Source organism: Prunus mume, linkage group LG1 (genome assembly GCF_029339155.1).
Source record: "Prunus mume cultivar Tortuosa linkage group LG1, ASM2933915v1, whole genome shotgun sequence".
In the NCBI taxonomy this organism is placed as follows: Eukaryota; Viridiplantae; Streptophyta; class Magnoliopsida; order Rosales; family Rosaceae; genus Prunus; species Prunus mume.
This window is the reverse complement of record NC_142698.1, coordinates 31,515,175-31,535,040: the sequence shown is the minus strand read 5'-3', so window position 1 is coordinate 31,535,040 and position 19,866 is coordinate 31,515,175. Positions and strand designations below refer to the sequence as shown.

The following is a 19,866-nucleotide window of genomic DNA, read 5'->3' as shown; positions in this document are numbered from 1 at the left end:
GTAAACGTTGGTGTCACACATGTTCGTGCCCCTTTCGGACGTAATACAAAATAAAAATGCTGCGATACGATCTTTGGATTTCATGTTTGGATGGTAAGTATATTAGGAAGTTACTTATGAATTTAATATTTACCAGTTATTGGAGAGTAATACGCCAGATATTACCAAGTTAATGCTTGAAAAGTTCATGTTTTTTAAGGTTTGCGGAGCCATTGACCAGTGGCGACTATCCGCAAAGCATGCGATCACTTGTTGGAAGAAAATTACCAAAATTCACTAAAGAACAATCTAGCTAGGTCGCTAATTGGTTTATTTGACTTTCTTGGACTAAATTTCTATGTTGGTTACTATGCTAGCGATTCACCTCAAAATAACTCTGTATACGCAATCTACAAAACAGGTGTTGGCGTTAATCTTTCATGTGAGTACAAATTGAGAACTTAATTCAAGAAATTTAAGTTCCATAGACTAATTAGATTCTGATATTCATATGTGTTGTGGCAGCTGAGCGTAATGGGGTCCCCATTGGTCCAAAGGTACACATAAAATCTTCTTTGCTTAATGGATTGCATGGTCAGATGATGACCCCCGGTTTTTCCCAAATGATGGGTTTCCAAGTGACCAAAATATAGGGTTGATTTTGTATATGATTGTTTGTGGCTGTTTGTTCTTTGAATGCTTGCCAAGCGTATGAAAAATTGAGAAGACCCGTATTTTAAATGGATAAAAGAAGATATTTATCTTTTCGATAAACTTGGACGATATTATCTTTTTAAGATATTTATCTTTTGGATAAACTTGGATGATCTTATGTTTTTAAGATATTTATCTTTTGGATAAATTGGGATGTTCTTATCCTTTTAATATTGAAGTTTATCATATCCCTATGAACACTATAAATAGGAGTGTAACCTTATAGTTTCAAAATACGAGAAATTAGAAAGAATGAGAGAGAGAGAGAGAGAGAGAGAGAGAGAGAGAGAGAGTGGTGATGAAACTCTTGGAGCTTGGTTTGGGTGATAGTACATGAAGATAGGTAAATGGGTTGTCTTGCCAATTTATTTTAAGGGCTCTCATTATCGAGGTGAGTGGTTTACGTAATGTATTCTAAAAGTTCTTATTTTGTGATAAAATATGAAAACCATGAATTAACGTGGATTTGTTCTATTTACAAATATCTCTCTATTTCAAGTCAAGCATGTCTAATTTGGTGCAATCTTTCAAACTATATATATATATATATATATATATATATATATTGATTGGAATATTTATGAAGTATGTATTATTCATGGAACATGAGAACTTCAATGTTGGAGTATCCGAGGGATAGATGTACCACATGGCGACATAGGGCGTGAGGCCAATAAGGGTCACGTGGTTGGTTACATGCTATGAGGGATAACCGAGATATGAATGGATGATGTGATATGATTTGGATTGGTGTATCTTTTCATGATATTTTCTAGAGTGTGTAAAACGGCATTGCTTGACTAGCATATTACATAATCTACTCTCTGAGCGGTGGTTGCTCATCCCTCACCCTGTTTAAATTTTCAGATGAATTAGTGGGCAAGACAAGGACTAAATCGGTTGAGGCTAAATTAGATGAGAGTGATAGAGCTTTATTTATTTATTGTAAAGTTGTAAGATTTGGATATATTTTTATAAGAGAAATTTGTTTTAATGTTTCGGCTTCTTTTTATTTTCTCACGCATCGGGCGTGTGGTTTCCACCGACTCCCGGGTCTAGGGGTGACAGAATGGTATCAGAGCCCAGGAATTAGATACGCTTGGGAACACTTGTGGTTTAAACATTTGTGTTAGATAAACTTGAATTCATGTAGTGACAAAGATTTTTATGAGTAAATTGTCTTGGGAAGATGCTATAAATTTCGAGGATGAAATTTCATTTAAGGAGGATAGATTGTGAAGACCCGTACTTTAAACGGATAAAAGAAGATATTTATCTTTTAGATAAACTTGGATGATATTATCTTTTTAAGATATTTATCTTTTGGATAACTTGGATGATCTTATCGTTTTTAAGACATTTATCGTTTGGATAAACTTGGAAGTTCTTATCCTTTTAATATTGAAGTTTATCTTATTCCTATAAACACTATAAATAGGAGTGTAACCTTATAGTTTCAAAACATGAGAAATTAGAAAGAATGAGAGAGAGTGGTGATGAAACTCTTGGAGCTTGGTTTGGGTGATAGTACATGAAGATAGGTAAATGGGTTGTCTTGCCAATCTATTTTAAGGGCTCTCATTATCGAGGTGAGTGGTTTATGTAATGTGTTCTAAAAGTTTTTATTTTGTGATAAAATATGAAAACCATGAATTATCGTGGATTTGTTCTATTTACAAATAAATCTCTATTTCAAGTCAAGTATGTCTAATTTGGTGCAATCTTTCACAATATATATATATTGGAATATTTATGAAGCACGTATTATTCATGGAATATAAGAACTTCAAAGTTAGAGTATCCGAGGGATAGATGTACCACACGGGGACATAGGGTAGTGAGGCCAATAAGGGTCACGTGGTTGGTTACATGCTATGAGGGATAACCAAGATATGAATGGATGATGTGATATGATTTGGATTGGTGTATCTTTTCATGATATTTTCTAGAGTGTGTAAAACGGCATTGCTTGACTGACATATTACATAATCTACTCACTGAGCGGTGGTTGCTCATCCATCACCCTATTTAATTTTTCAGATGAATTAGTGGGCAAGACAAGGACTAAATCGGTTGAGGCTGAATTAGATGAGAGTGATTGAGCTTTATTTATTTATTGTAAAGTTGTAAGATTTTGGATCTATTTTTATAAGAGAAGTTTATTTTAAACCCATATTTTTCTGCTTATTTTTATTTTTATTTATTTTTTATTTTCTCAAGCATCGGGCGCGGGGTTTCCATTGACTCCTGGGTCCGGAGTGTGACACAAATTGCTTAAAAAAGATTTTCAGATTCTGTGTTTCACATTTGCAGAAAGTTGTACTAGATGACTTGTCATGGACACTAATCGTATCTTGGTGTTGATACTTAATGTTTTAATTTTCATGCAGAAAGTTTTGTTCAAGTCAGAGATGTGGTTGTGAATTGCATGCTTATATCATATCTTGTTGTTGATACTTAATGTTTTAATTTTTTGTAGTTTTCACTACCTATATATATATATGATAGCAGAAAATTACGGGTACAAGAGTTGTTTTAACCAACAATACTAACTTGCAGAGATGATAGAGGCTAGCAGATTTGCTATGTCCTTAGACAACATTTTGCCCCCACTCCTGTGCTTGTGGTTCTGCAGACGACTGTCCACCAGGATACAACTATCAAAACCAAAATTCTAGCACTTGAATTTTGGTATCTGGCGAACTACAGTATGGGTACTTTCAATGGTTTTCAGTGGAGTGTGAAATGTATTAGGTTTCAAAGTTTTCTATTGTTCTCCGTACGTTTGGCTATTTAAATAAGCCTAAGACACCCCTTGGACATATCTGTTCAAACAGATATGTCTGAACTTTGAATTTCAAACTAAATGAAGTTATCCGAAGTTCAAAAACTTAAATATATAAAAATATATATTTAAGTTAAATAAGGGCAACAAGTCCAAAGCCCACTTCAGAAAAACTCAATTTGTTTATTATAATTAAAGATCCCTACTCTTATAAAGAGTGTAGAAAACTCTTTTCCCACTCAAACTCTAACAAAAACTACATATTGAAAATGTTTTTCACAAGAGTTTAGTTCAATCTCGAATTGATTATCGAATTAGATTGTGTGCTTCCGTTGATTCTATTCGATTTCTCTTAATACAACGTCTTACCTTCCGTGGTCATGATGAGTATGAGAATTCAAGCAACCAAAGAAACTTTCTTAAGCTTTTACAATTCCTTGTTGATCACAATGAACAGTTTCGAGCTGTAACACTGAAATATGCTCCTGATAACCTCAAGTTCACACCATCAGAGAGGAGAGAGATAAGTGTTAGACAGTTGCATATCAAATAAATAAATAAAGATATTTTTTGACTTGACTAGTCAACTACATATAAGATGACTAGTCAACAGTTTTGAAATGTGCTGAAGACAAGGAATAGACATGCTAATCAATCAATTGAGCAAAGGCCAATGGACTGTCTGAGTGTGACATGTTTCTTAAAGTCCAAGACCTTGGTGAGTATATCTGCAAGCTGTTCCTCAGAGGGAACAAACTCTAATGTTAAAATGTCGTCTTCAAAAAGATCTCTAATAAAATGATGCCTAATGTCTATATGCTTTGTTCTAGGAGTGTTGAACTAGATTTTTGGAAAAATCAATTGCACTCATGTTATCACAGTAGATTAGGAAGTGGAATGCCCTATAATTCTACACTCTATAGGCTCAGCTTGAAGTGGAATACCTAAGAAATATTCTCTTCTCACTTTTAGAGTCAAACTTAGCAAGGTGCTCCTTATTTCTTAAGATATAACATGTGCTACCAAAGACCCTAAACTAAGACACATTAGGCTTCTTCCCTTTCCAAAGCTCATGGGGTGTTTGCTTGGTACCAGACCTTAAAAACACCATGTTTGTGATATAACAAACTGTATTTATAGCTTCAACCCAAAAATATTTAACAAGGTTTTTGCTATTAAGCATTATCCAAGCCATCTCAACAAGAACTCTATTCTTTCTCTCCACAACACCATTTTTGCTGAGGTGAAATAGGTGCAGAGAACTCATTTTTTAATCCCCATCTTCTCACAAAATTTCTGAAACTGAGAATTCTCATACTCAGAACCATGATCTGTTCTAATTTTAACAAGAGGCAGATGACTAGTCATCTTCTCTTTTTGTAAAAGATGGCATACAGATTTAAACCTTTGAAAGGTTTCTAGTTTTTCACACAAGAATGAGATCCATATGAACTCAAAGAAGTCATCTACAAAGACCAGGATGTATTCCTTGCCACTAAGTGAAAAAGTTTGGACAAGGTCAACATGATAAATGTGAACAAGTTCAAAAGAACATGAAATTTTGTTGATCACCCAAGATTCAAAGCACTATGAGAGAGATGATTGAAAGACATACCTGCAATGACCACATTTTAAAAAATTAAAATAAATGAAACCTAATAAAACAAAAGAACAAGGTGCATATGCATGACAATGTATTTAGACAACATGAAGCACACACAAACAAGATAATGGCCTAGATACATAACACAAAGAAACTAGTCACCAACATGAGGAAAACATGATCTTCTCTTCTCTAGCTCCCTCACAATCCAAACATGGATCTTGAGATAAGCCTTCCAAAGTATATATGGTATACGGATAACAACCACCTTCCGGTTCCTAACCACATCAACTTGACTGGAGAAAGGAGGAATATTAATCATACAATCGGCAACAATTTACAATAAATAGTGATTCAATAAACAGTTCTTACACAGCTGAATTTATGTATAGATCCTTCATTTCACTTTTCAGGTCCGAGTTTGTTTCCAAATCAAAGATTGCCTGCACAGACAACAAACAACTCATGATTATATCTAAATATCATAGCAACCATTTCATCAACAGAAAGCACAATCAAAAGCTGCATATCTTGCTTGTCCAACTAACTCTTCAAGTTCAGCGTCCTTGTCAAAGTGACAGCATCGCTATGTGAGTGTGTGTGTGTGTGTGTGTGAGAGAGAGAGAGAGAGAGAGAGAAGTCAAAGAGAAGGAGCTGTCAAGCTTTTTATAATTTGACTTTGCAAAAATTACGGTTGTGCCGCTAAACTTATGTAGATCTTAACTTCTTCATTTCAACTCCGATTTGGGCCCACCACGTGTTTACGAACTCGTGAGCTCGAGCACTACATAAAGGAACCAATAAAATTCCCAACATGAGCCTTGAGTAAAAATTCAACTCTAAACTACCAAGGAACCCTAAGGTTAAAGTCGTCCTTTCACTTTAGAATTTTTTAAATTCAATTAAATTTCGGAACGGGATGTTACAGTTGATCACTTCTATATTCTATCTCTCAGCTTTATTTTGAGTGCTTATATGGACTTCGAGGATAAATATTTATAACTATTTTGATTTTGTGAGGTTATTCAGTCTTTGATTTTTGTAGAGAGGAAATCAACTCAGTTTTGGGTGGGCTGAGGGAATTTGTGTGTGGAGGGAGATGTTCCATCATAGAGAGAGAATTCAGAATGGGAAGAGGAAATGGGGAATGGAAGCAGGGGCTTTGATGAGGGAAGGGGAGGAATGGATTTTAAGGTGGACGAGGGATTGCTTGGAGTCACCGGTGGTGCATTTTGTTCGAAAAAGGAGCTTCACAGAGGATTTACATATTGGAAAGACTAAAATACCCTTGAGAATGGATGAAAAATTGGATGACGTTAAGGTCATATGACAAATCATGAATTTTCAAAAATTAAGGCGACATTTCTCTTAAAATTTTCTTTAAGGTGACAAATTGAAACTGATGTAGCCTCTAAACAATGGGCCACGAAATTTCAATTTTTTTTTGTTATTATGGTATAATGGTCAAAGTGCAATGGAATTTAAACAAATAGATGAAAATTAGGACCAATCAGTCAAAGAACTACAAACAAATGAGTTTCATAATTATATGTATGTTGACAGTCGTCAAAGGACTAAAAATCAATGTCTAATTTTACATGAGGTTTAATGGAAATTTAATCTTATACAAGGACTAAAATTGAAATTATTGTATGTACACAAATTTGGAATTCAAATTTTGTATGTACATAAATTTTGAATCTCTAGAATTATTGTAAATACATAAAATTCACATTGTTGAATTAAATACAAATATTGAATGAAGTATATGATATGAAGTTTTCAATACGGCTTAAGGAAACTTTTGAACCAGTGCGCCGAGAGTTTTGGGTGCCTTTTAAGCCTATCGTTGTAATCCACATAGGTAATACCAAATCGAACACTGTATCCCGAACTCCATTCAAAGTTGTCTAGCAACGTCCATGGAAAGAATCCCTTCACTTTGACACCATTGCTAAAAAGAAATTAAATATATTTATGTCAATAATATGAATCAATAACTCAAAATCTAAAGCTAGACCATATACATACGTGTGTTGATATATATTCTAAATGAATTTGTTAATATACTTACTCAATAGAACTTTGAACATAATGAAGGTGGCGATTGTAGTAGTCAATTCTATGGGTATCATTAAGGGCTTCGGCAAGTGATAATTTCGGATCATTGAACTCATCCACACCTACAATATAATACATTTTAAATTTAGAGACTTTGTACTACTTGTGTGTGTTTTACACCAAAAATATGTGAAACATTGATCATGCAATTACTTAAGGCTAGAAATAATTACCATTTTCAGTAATGTAAATGACTGGATTGTGATATTTCTTCTTTGTGTAGAGTAAAAGATCTTGAATTCCTTGTGGATAAACATTTAGCCATTCCGAAGCACCCTGCACCCAAATTTGAAGATATTTAGATTTTTAGGAGTCACATTTGTAAGTGCAAAACGATTAATGGTCAAAATCATAAAGGCATAATCTAGTAATTTGATGTGCACCTTTGAACCGATGGGGACCCCGTTACGCTCAGCTGCCACAACGTATATGAATATCAGAATCTAATTAGTCTATAAACTTAAATTGCATGAATTAAATTCTGAATTTTTACTCACATGAAAGATTAACTCCAGCATCTGTTGTGTAGCTTGCGTATACAGAGTTATTTTGAGGTGCATCACTTGCATAGTAACCAGCATAGTAATTTAGTCCAAGAAAATCAAATGAACCAATTAGCAACTCGGATTGTTCTTTCGTGAATTTTGGTAATCGGCTTCCGACAAGAGATCGCATGCTTTGAGGATAGTCACCACTTGTCAATGGCTCAACAAACCTACAAGAATGTAAAATTTTCAAGCATTAACTTGACATTATAATATACATTGCTTGCTAGTAAGTAGTAAATATTACATATTCATAAGTAAATTCAAAATACACTTACCATCCGAACATAAAATCCAAAGCTCGTAATGCAGCATTCTTATTTTCTTTTTCTTCTGATAGGGGCTCAAACCAATGTGACACTAGTGTTATCCCTATCACTCCATTTTGAGAGGCCTGCACAAGAACATTTAGTTTGTTTGTTTTAGAGTCACAAAAAAGTAAAGTAGTCGCTCTCTTGTTACAACTTAGAATCCAATATTATGAGAAACAAAAAAACTGATGAATTGTACCTGATATTTATTTTTGTACAATTTTACGGCAGCTGCATGTGCAAGGAGCAGGTGGTGTGTTACCAAATATGGTTCAGTAGATGAATCTCCCCCGGTGCAGTTTAGTTGCTGCCAAGTAGAGCATCGTCCCGGCGCATGAGACCCGATTGCGTAACCAAAGTTACTAAAGGTATATGGCTCATTCAGTGTGCTCCAATGCTTTACTCGATCACCAAATTCCTTATAACAAAGTTCTACGTAATCTTGAAAATGATTGCTGTATATACACATATCAGAATGTAAATGTCATAATTGTATTTATTAATTGAATTATTAATACGATTAAGAGGACTAATTTCTTCACTTACACAATATGAGGGCTTAGGAAACCACCATATTCGTCTTCTAAAGTTTGGGGAAGATCCCAATGGAAGAGTGTCACAAATGGCGTTAGACCTATAAATGGCATGATCAATAAAAGCGAGTTATAAATTTGATAAAACGAGTTTTTTTTAATTTTTTTTTTATGAGTGCATGAAACTGTAATTTTATAAATTACTGATCATGTGAGGTGGGATGACTCACCATTGCGTAAGAGCTCATTGATGAGATTGTTGTAATATTTGATTCCTTCCTTGTTCACTCCTCCACTTAACTTTCCATCTAATGATTAAAACAAAACAAGGAAATAACGAAATAAGTGCACCGATACAATTTAAACTGAACTTTAAAAAAGTTGGACTATATGTCGAAACTTGAACTTCGACTTCTATTTAATTTATCTTTGAAAAAAAATAATATTTTTGCTTCAGTTATTCCAATTAATTATTTTAATTGAAACAAAAATCTTTTTTATATTATTCGGTAGACAACTTGGACACATTACTTAAGCTAAAATCAACATGAAGGCAGAAATATTGACGATTGGTGACAACCAAATGTGAGGATGTGGATGAACTTACTTGGTAATAATCTTGACCAAGAGATAGAGAATCTATAAGCATCCCACCCCATATTCTTCATAATCCCCACATCTTCCTACATTGCATAACAAAAAAAGATTTTATGAGAAAGAGCTAAACATTATGGGGAGCTTATCTTCAATATCCAGAGTTTTCTTCATGCTTCAAAATTTAATATGTGCACATTGGGTCATGAACCTTATAGCGGTGATATTGATCAACAGCGATATCTCCGTTACTGCTATCATTAATCTTTTCTGCAATAAATCATTGAAAATTTAATTAAATATTTAGAGCATAAGAGTAAATGTAATACCATTTTGTTATTTTAACTAATTCATGATTTGATTGGACAGACCTGGATATTTGTGGGTGAAGGTATCCCAAATGCTTGGTCCTCTACCACCTTCGTTTGCAGCACCTTCATACTGAAATACACAAGAGACACAATGAAGAAGATGTCAATATTCTTGCAAGGATCGATGCTTGATCTGAATTTGAAAGAATACCCTAACCAATCAGAACAGAAATTAAATTAAAGCCTAGAAGAAGGAAGGACTTACTTGGTAAGATCCAGAACCTACGCCAAATATGAACCCTTCTGGAAAACTGCTCCTATTGAGAGAAGCAGTGTCAAAATGCGTGGGTGGAGCTCTAATATCTGCTTTGCTATTTGTCAATGCAAAGCCAATTAGTAGCAGCACGCCTAAGAGAAAAGATCGTAATTGCATTGCCATAACTTGAGGTTTTTTTGTTGGTAATAATCTTGATAAGTATAAGTTGGCTCTGGCTGGCATGCTTCATGGCCTTTATATAGAGGAGGAAGTACGTGCTGCAAATGAGAACAAAACACAGATGGGCATTGAATGGGTTTGAGGGGGCAACTACGTAGAATGTCATGGTACAAAGGGAAATGAAAGCTTTCATATTTGAATGAGTTTTTGTGTGAGTAGAGCCGCTAAGTCTGATTTAGTCTCTTATAACCAATGGGTCAAACTGTGGAAACAAATTTGACACACAATTAAAACTCTACGTATGTACCCAATATACTTGAGCTTCAGGCACTTCCTTTGGGTTGATTTATTCTTTCACTTCCTTTGGCGTAATTGTACTTACAAAAAGGATATATCGTAATAAGGAATTAGTGGCGTATTTATAAATAAATAAATCTAGGTAGAAAAATATATTCAAAAGTTTGACCATTGTCAAGAATCAAAATTTTCAAAACTTTCAAATTTTCTACCCAAATAATTACATTAAATTGTCCTTCATGTCCAGCAATAATCTCATTTAAAAGGTCAAAACGATAGGAGAAAGAAAAAGAGATATTCTTGAGGTTATTTTGGAAGAGGATGAAAAAAGTTTGACAAGAAATATATAAGGATGAGTTTAGCAATTACGCTAGCCATAGACTTGTTCAAGCAGTAGAGTATGAAAATTGTCATTAATTCTCCACGTTCTTCTTTGCTCTTCAAAATATCACTCTGTTTCAAGAAATAAATTATATTCACAGCCGAGTCATTAAAAAAAATGCCTTGAACGAAAGCTTATTATGGGAAGAAACATAGCGGTTGAGTTTGCTTCATTTTCATCCTCTGATTTCATATGGTTAATAAACTCTTCAATTATGGAATTCTTGGAGCGACACATGCTTGCTCCCATTCGTGTTTACTCCGATCCAATCTGATCCAAATAAGAAAGCATATCTATTGTCAAACTCATCTTTACATATCAATTCTCATAGCAATTTTCTTTCTGTTTACCCTAAAGATAAATATGCAGAAATGACTTTTTCTTCACCCTTCCTTTCCGTTGGTTTTAATGCTCTTTTTCTTCTTGTAATAAAGCCTTCCTTGAAGATGTTTCTTTTGCTAGACTTTTTCTTCTCGTAATAGCTGTACATTCCTTTTATAGAATACTGTACATGAAGGCAAATCGTTTTGAATAATTATCCAATAAGTCACTAATTTCTTGTATGATATATATCCTCTTTTGGGTACAGTTACGCTGGAAGAGAAACAATAAATCAACAAAAAGTAGCATTATATAATAATTGGGTACAAAGTGTTTAAATTTTTGAAAACCCATCCAAGTGTAGATGGCATTCTGATGTAGACTTCAAGTAAAATTAAGCCATCGGGTCGAGCTCGATTAAAAAAGGTTTTGACTTGCAGACCAGTGGTCTCAGATTCGAATCCATGACATCTTAATAACGTGTGTATGTGTGTGTGTGTGCCCTCAATCCTTGTAGTTTAGACTATGCAACTTGTATTCAAGAAACTTAATAAAACTAAAAATTTTAATTTGTTGAACAAAAAAGAAATCACATATTATGCACAAATATTTTGGGTTTACAATGTCAACAAAACAAATGGTCCGTCAAATTCTTTTCAAAATTTGACGCATGTGGTTAATTAGGAATTAGCGGCTACTATTCCATGTTTGACTATTCATTGAAATATGAAACTTTCCCTTTGTACCCTTCTAATTGCATGCACGCATGGTTTACAAAGAAATTTATTTCATCATTGCTTACTATTCTCATGCGCAGCCGTACTTGCTCTATATAAAGGCCATGCAACATGCCAGCCAGAGCATATTTGGTGACACATCACCTACTCCTTACTCATGCAGTTGTCGCAAAATTCTACAAGAATAAATATCTATGAGTAAGTAGTACGAAAATATAATAGGGTGGGGAGTATTTTACCATTTTGTGGCTCTAAATCAACTAAACTTGATATTATGGTGCAAGCATCTCAAAGAGGAGTTATAGGGTAAACGTTGGTGTCACACTTGTTTGTGCCCCTTTCGGACGTAATACAAAATAAAAATGCTGCAATACGATCTTTGGATTTCATGTTTGGATGGTAAGTATATTAGGAAGTTACTTATGAATTTAATATTTACCAGTTATTGGAGAGTAATACGCCAAATAATACCAAGTTAATGCTTGAAATGTTCATGTTTTTTAAGGTTTGCGGAGCCATTGATCAGTGGTGACTATCCGCAAAGCATGCGATCACTTGTTGGAAGAAAATTACCAAAATTCACTAAAGAACAATCTAGGTCACTAATTGGTTTATTTGACTTTCTTGGACTAAATTACTATGCTGGTTACTATGCTAGCGATTCACCTCAAAATAACTCTGTATACGCAATCTACAAAATAGATGTTGGCGTTAATCATTCATGTGAGTACAAATTGAGAACTTAATTCAAGATATTTAAGTTCCATAGACTAATTAGATTATGATATTCATGTGTGTTGTGGTTGCTTAGCGTAATGGGGTCTCCATTGGTCCAAAGGTACACATCAAATCACTAGATTAACCCCTTATAATTCAGATGATCAATGGTTTTCAAAATACAAATTTAAATCCTAACAATATCAATACCTTCAAATTGTGAAATGTGAAGGTAAAAAGTTCTACATTGGAAAGTTAAGAAACTTAGCAAGGGCTTATAAGGAGTTGGGCTACTCCCCCCATTGCCAATTGGTTTTGGGGTGGAATCTCAACTTCTTTCATGGTATCAGAGCGGGTTAGCCCACGTGTGAAAGCCCAAAGGCCACACGTGCTCCACGTCACCCAAAATGTGTTGTACACGTGTTAGGCTTAAAAATTCGTCACACGTGTCAGGGCGTGTAAGAATGTAAAGGTAAAGAGTCCCACATTAGAAAGTTAAGAAACCTAGCAAGGGCTTATAAAGAGTTGGGCTACTTCCCCTATTGCCAATTGGTTTTGGGGTGGAACCTCAACTTCCTTCACAAATGGGGTACATGGTGCATCGAGCTAGGTAAATATTTATCCAATAGGAATTCAAAATCTTTTACTCTACACAAATGAAAAGTATAATGATCCACTCATTTATGTTACTGAGAATGGTAATTATTTATAGTATTGAATAATTGCATCATCAATGTTTCACATATATTTGATGTAAATCTCACATTACTGCTACAAGTCTAAATTTAAAACTGCATAACAATGGATTTTATTGTAGGTGTGGATAAGTTCAATGATCCCAAATTATCACTTGTGGATGCCCTTAATGATACCCATAGAATTGACCACTACAATCGTCACCTCTATTATGTTCAAAGTGCAATCGAGTAAGTGCTTGTTAACAAATTAATTAAGGATATATATAGTCTAGCCTTCCTATATTTGAGCTATTGATTCATGTGACTAACAGCAATACATTTAACTTTTTCCTTTTTCTTTTTAGGAATGGTGTCAAAGTGAAGGGATACTTTTCGTGGTCATTCCTAGAAACTTTGAATGGAATTCTAGATATAATGTTCGGTTCAGTAACACATACGTGGATTACAACGATGGGATGAAAAGGCTCCCAAAACTTTCAGCACACTTGTTAGGTTATATTTAGCTAAGGTTTTTTTGCTTCCCATGATAACTTTGTAATTGCACATATAATTCATCAAGCTCGAGGTTATTAGACTAGGATAGTCTAGTTGAAGACTTTTATTGTGGCTGAGATCAACAGTAGCACGATGCAATCAAGATCTTTAAAGGTAAATCATGCATTGCATATATATTAGGACATATCAAATCAATGTGATGACTAGTCATTCACCTCTACTATTTTATTTAATTTCTCTCGTGTTACTAGCTATTGGTCTTTTGTCCTGATGATTTTTTTTTCTTCTTATTATGAAGCCAATGAGTGGCTGCCAGCTGGGGGAATTTGGGGCTGACTTCTTTTCGGTTAAAAAGGGAGGCTTCAACACTGTAGCCGTCATTTTGACAAATAGAGAGAATTTTGGAAGCCTTTCTTCTCTGCATTTCTTCCTTCTCTGTTAAGTTTGGGTTTTCATTATGAGATTTTGAAAAATGGGTTTTAAAATTTGCTTTGATATTTGAAATCCTCTTCACTCATTCATTCACCATGTTTGAGAGAGAGAAAGAGAGTCGACTTCTTCTTCTCCTCTACAAATGGTGAGATGAGTGAGGTGTGAGGTTTCAAAAATGAGATTTTCAAATTATTTTTGAAATATGCTTTGTTCTTCAAAATCTGCACTAGGATATAGTTTATCTTATGTGGAATGATCTTGAGGTCCTTATTTTTCATAAATGTATTGTCTCTCTTGAAAAAGTCAAAAGAGTATTGAAAAAAATTCCTCCATGAAGAAGAGAATAGACAAAGGTTATTGGAAGAAAAATAACATCATAACCGCTGAAAGAAAAGACTAAGCAAAATGTCTTACTGCATGCACATCTGCACGAGAGAAAAAGAACGTAATTGTCAAACTGATCCTTACATATCTATTGTCAAAGTAATGCCTTCCACTGTTCCACATACAATTCTCATAGCAATTTTCTTTCTGTTTACCCTCAAGATGAACATGCAGAAATGACTTTTTCTTTACCCTTCCTTTCCGTTGGTTTTAATGCTATTTTTCTTCTTGTAATAAGCTTTCCTTGAAGATGCATGTTTCTATTGCTAGACTTTTTCTTCTCGTAATAGCTGTACATTCCTTTTATAGAATACTGTACATGAAGGCAAATCGTTTTGAATAATTATCCAATAAGTCACTAGAATACCCATGAAACGTCAACAAAACAAAACAAATGGTCAGTCAAATTCTTTTCAAAATTTGACGCATGTGGTTAATTAGGAGACATGTTTGACTATTCATTCAAATATGAAACCTTCCCTTTTTACCCTCTAATTGCATGCACGTGTGTTTTGCAAAGAAATTTATTTCATCACTGCTTACCCTAAGAGTTACACGCACTTATAAATAACCATTTAATCAAAACTTTAATATGCTTTTATTGATCATGTTATTTATAGGTTTAACATCATTTGCCACACTCTTCCACTAGAATTTTTCCCGAACTTTAGAAGACGAATATGGTGGTTTCTTAAGCCCTCATATAGTGTATGTGAATAAATTTTATCATTTGAGTAATTTACGTAATTACTAAATACAACCATAACATATACATTTTGAAATGTGTATACAACAATGATTTTCAAGACTATGCTTCACTTTGTTATAAGGAATTCGGTGATCGGTGATCGAGTAAAGCATTGAGCCACATTGAATGAGCCATGCATATACCTTTAGTAACATGGATTATGCAATTAGGTCCTTGGTTCTTAAACTTTTAACAAAATTTTTTACTAGAATAAGGACCCATTTTACATCACTAAGGTCCACAATTACTAATTTCTTGTAATGTGAATCCATATCCTAGTAAATATGTGATTTACAACATTATGAATTAGGTGAACCCTAACATTGTAATCCAAAAGAAAAACCTTGTAAATTATTACCAAAAACTTGTAAGTTACTAATTTGGGGATTCTCATTACGACGTTATGGTACCCTCAGTCATTAATCTTGTAAAGCATTGTTTACTAGAATAATAGGCCATTTTACATCACTAAGGTCCAGCATGACCAATTCCTTGTAATGTGGATTAATATCCTTGTACAAGTGTGATTTACAACATTATGGATTGGTTGAACTCTAATGTTGTAATCCAGGTGCAAAACCCTGTAAATTGTTACCAAAAACTTGTAAGTTATAAGTTTAGGGATTCTCTTTACAACGTTATGGTATCCTTGGTCCTTAATCTTGTAAAACATTGTTTACTAGAATAAGGACCCAATTTACATCCCCAAGGTCTACCATTACCAATTCCTTGTAAACATACAACATTATGGATTGGGTGAACCCAACTATGTAATCCAGGTGCAAAATCTTGTGAAATGCTACCTAAAATTTGTAAGTTACGAGTTTAGTGATTCTCTTTACTACGCTATGGTACCCTCTGTCCTTAATTTGTAAATCCTTGTTTTTACAAGAATAAGAAATAATTTTACTTGTTCAAGGTCCAACTACCTTAAGATTACACACTTTTACATTTTTAGGATTCAATTAACGAAAGAGAAAGTCACAACAACATGCTGACTTAAGAGACCCCCAAAACTTTGAAAAAGTAAACAAAAGAAACTAGGAGAACCGGTGATTAGGCATGCCCAGCCAGTCCCGCAAAAACATAAAGGCAAAACAAAAAAAGGTGTAGTATCCTATGAAATTAAATCAGAGCCCAAGGCACCATGATTTGCCAAAGCATTAGTAGCATGATTACCCTCACAAAGGATATGAGAAATCTTAAATGACATGATGCAAGCAATTTTGCCAATCAACTCATAGATGCCAAGGGACCAAATTTTTCATAAGTATATGAAAATAGTTATATTTTGTTTTTCCTAAAGTGAAAGCTACATTAATTCTTTGGGAAATCAAAAGACATAAAGAGAATTCTACATTACCATGAAATGAAAATTAATTTTAAAAAAAAATTTAGGGGAAAACAAAACAATTATTTATACACGGTAAATTTGTAGTTAATAAAGTTTTGTTGTTTTTTGTTACAAGTTAACAAAAAGAAATTCAGTTTGGTTAATTGGAAAAAGCTACCCACAAATGTTGTGAAATAATTGAATGAATCATGAACACCAACCTCAGTCCCATACTTGCAAGTTTTGTGAAATAAATGAATTAATTGAAATAATTGAAGAAATTGAATGTATTGTAACGAATTGCATTTTGCAATACAATTGTATTATACTCGGGAACCAATTGCATTAAACCCGTACCTTTGACCTATTACCTGGAAAAACCATTTAACACATTTTTTTTGCCTTAAGTGCTATAGTGCCCCCTAAAACGTTGGTTAATTCTCACTAAACCCCCTTAAAGTTAAAGTGATCCATTTTGCCCCTTTAATTGATGTTTTGTGTCACACTTTGCCCCTCACTATCAAGTCTGTTAACAACTCCGTTAAAAATGCTGACGTGACACTAATAGGACCCACTATTTTGTTAAACTAAGTGCAATGTGTGAAGAAAAAAAATAAAAATTGTGTTTTAAAAAACTTAATTTAACTATTAGAAATAAAAATAATACTTTAAAACCAAAAAATCCCTAATTCTCCTATTCCAAACCCATTATCCCTTCCCACTCCTTTATGTAAAGATTAGCAAAAAATCCCCAACTATTAGCAAATTATCTCTTGAAAACGTCAAAAGAGTAGCAAAACAAAAAAGGCCATGAATGAAATGCTACTCCTTTATGTAAAGATGAGTTTTCCATGTACGCTAGCTACATGGACTCGTTCAAGCACTGGCATCTGAAAATAATCATCAATTCTTCACGCTAGCTCTTCTTTCCTCCAACTTTCAAGAACTTTTACTATTTGAATTCAATTTTTTTTTCTCGTTGTTATCTCCTGGAATTTTATATTGTTATAGCTGTATAGTTTATTTGAACTGCTTGTTGAAGAAGATATTTCGGACAAAAAAATAATAATATAAAAGGCTAGGTGTGCACGTCTCTATGCAGGCTTCCACCTACAAATTAACCATTAACCTTTGCTCGTTCAACAAAGGTCACAAGTACCTGCTATGTCGTTAGATTAGATGTGCTCCAAATTACGAGCTACGCTAGATGATACATAAAAAAAGAAAAAAAAATAAGAAAAGAAAGAGTCAACTACATATTAGTACCCAAGTTTTAGGCATCGTTAATTGATGACTTGGCAGCTTTGACGTGATGAATTTTTGCTGTCATTTTTGACTCGTGCTGGTAAGGAGACAGGGATGAGCCTCATAATGAGGGCAACGTCTACGGTGCACCTGGCGCACCGGTGCGCCAATTTTTCAAAACTGCCACAACCGGTAGTAGGTAATATATATATATATATATATATATTATATTTTAAAAACAAAAAGAAACAGAAAAGAAATAGAAAAGATTATGGTGGTGCTCACTGCTCTCCACACCCTAACATATCTCTCCATCTCAACTCTACTCTCTAATTTCATTTGAGATTTGTTTTTCTGAAACAGAAAAGCTACTCTTTTATCACTCTCTTGACGGCGACCAAAAATCCACCCATCTCAATTGCCAACTCCTCTATTTCTCGATGATGGTGAGTGAGTCTTCTTACCATGTACAGATTGCTCAGCTCTCTTCTCTCTCGATAGTGACGACGGCTTGATGCAAACTGTGCGCGCCATCTTCGATCTCATCTCAGCCCAATTATGATGTGTTACTGTTGTATATTCAAATCTTGGACCCGATCTCATCACCCTTTAGCAACGATCATTTTCCTTGATTTTTTTATTTTTATTTTATTCTCTTGTATTTCTTGAGGAGCCTAATATTTTCTAGATTTTATGTTCTGCTGCAGTTTTTTAGTTGAATTAACTCTCAAGATCCACTTGGTATGAAATTTTAGATTGAAATTCCAATTTTTGGTGGGACAGTTTGAATGTCTATAAATTGTTTCTTTATTGAACTTTATACTAGTGTTTAAATTATATAACGATGATCTTCTCATAATTTTTGAAATTTCCATTGAATATGAATTTTTTCTCCAATTACCTCTTCCAAGGTCCACTTAACAAGCTTAGATATTTAGCTATTTCTTGTCAAAATTTGGTGAATTTTATTTGATTAGAGGGAGTGTGCTAAGCGAAGGACTACCAAGAATGACTCATGTTGGTCCCAACAATGCTTCTCAAAGTGCCTTCAGTGTGCATGAGGGGTTCCCTTTTGGGCTATTACTTAACCTGCTCGTGTGCTCGTGTTCTTGTGCAGGGTGCCTTGAGTTTATATTTAGTTTTCTGTTTGCCTTTCTATGTTGTTTTGCTGGCCTTTGGTGTCACTAGCTGATGCTTTAATGAAGCAAGCTTGAATGACCAAAAAATAAAAATAAAAACTGTCGGAGATATATAGCTGAAAATATGAAGAAGAAGACAATTTTGTTTGGTCTGTTAGTGTTTGTTTTTATTTTGGGGAACGGTTAAAGATTTGTTTTAGTTGGTTTTGGAATTTCTGAATTTTGAATTGTTTGATTTTGGAGATTCTTTTTTATTACAGGTTTGGTGCGTATGCTTATATATGCCCATATCTATCTATCACATGTAATTTGGTTGTGTTTTTGTAATCTTCAAAGAGGTTTTATCTGCAATTGAAAATGGTTTCTGCACAGGGTATTGAGCAATTTTCTTTTATCATTTCATTTCCGTTATTATTTCGTTTCCGTGTTTCTGTGATTAATTGAATAATGCCTCTTTCATCTATTCATCTATGCAATGCTTTCAATGGTTTCAGTTCTTGATTGGAGGAATCAGTTCTATGTTTTTTTTTTATGTGGCATAAAATTCTATATGACCATCAAAACAAGTAAAAGAATGAAAATGCCAATTAAAAATGCAATTTGCAATGTGTTAAGCTATTTCCATATGCAATTACTAGCTCCTTGTCTGGTAATTGCGAGGAATCACCTTCTATGAGTTTAGTCACTAATAACATACAGGAAGTGCATATGAGGGTGTGGGGCGATCAATGTGATAAATGTCCAAAATATCTCTCAAATAATGTCAAAATTTCAAACTAGAGCCACTAATTACGTGCAAAATGGCCATGGCATGCGGGTAATCACTTCACAAATGCAATTACACTCTGTTTCGTAATTGCAAATCTGTCCAAATCTCATTCCATTACATGTGCTACAAGACTTCGGGTCCTAATTTGCACAGTTTTTCCTATTAATTAGAACGTCATGATTCACCCCAATCCATAAATTTGTAATCGCGTAAACTTAGAAACCAACTTGGACTGGC

General features: G+C 34.1%; 1 protein-coding gene across 1 annotated transcript; it reads right to left on the bottom strand.

Annotated features, from left to right (window-relative positions):
• Positions 1-6,656: 6,656 nt before the first annotated feature.
• LOC103329138 (beta-glucosidase 12-like) lies at positions 6,657-10,010 on the bottom strand. Its single transcript, XM_089042553.1, has 13 exons — positions 9,762-10,010; positions 9,557-9,626; positions 9,397-9,455; positions 9,199-9,274; positions 8,822-8,899; positions 8,605-8,692; positions 8,258-8,513; positions 8,026-8,141; positions 7,700-7,917; positions 7,586-7,617; positions 7,376-7,478; positions 7,156-7,264; positions 6,657-7,035 (listed from the first exon to the last, which is right to left on the bottom strand). Exons 1-13 carry the CDS (start codon positions 9,993-9,995, stop codon positions 6,864-6,866), a joined length of 1,611 nt encoding a protein of 536 aa, XP_088898679.1. The 5' UTR covers positions 9,996-10,010; the 3' UTR covers positions 6,657-6,863.
• Between the last annotated feature and the right edge of the window lie 9,856 nt (positions 10,011-19,866).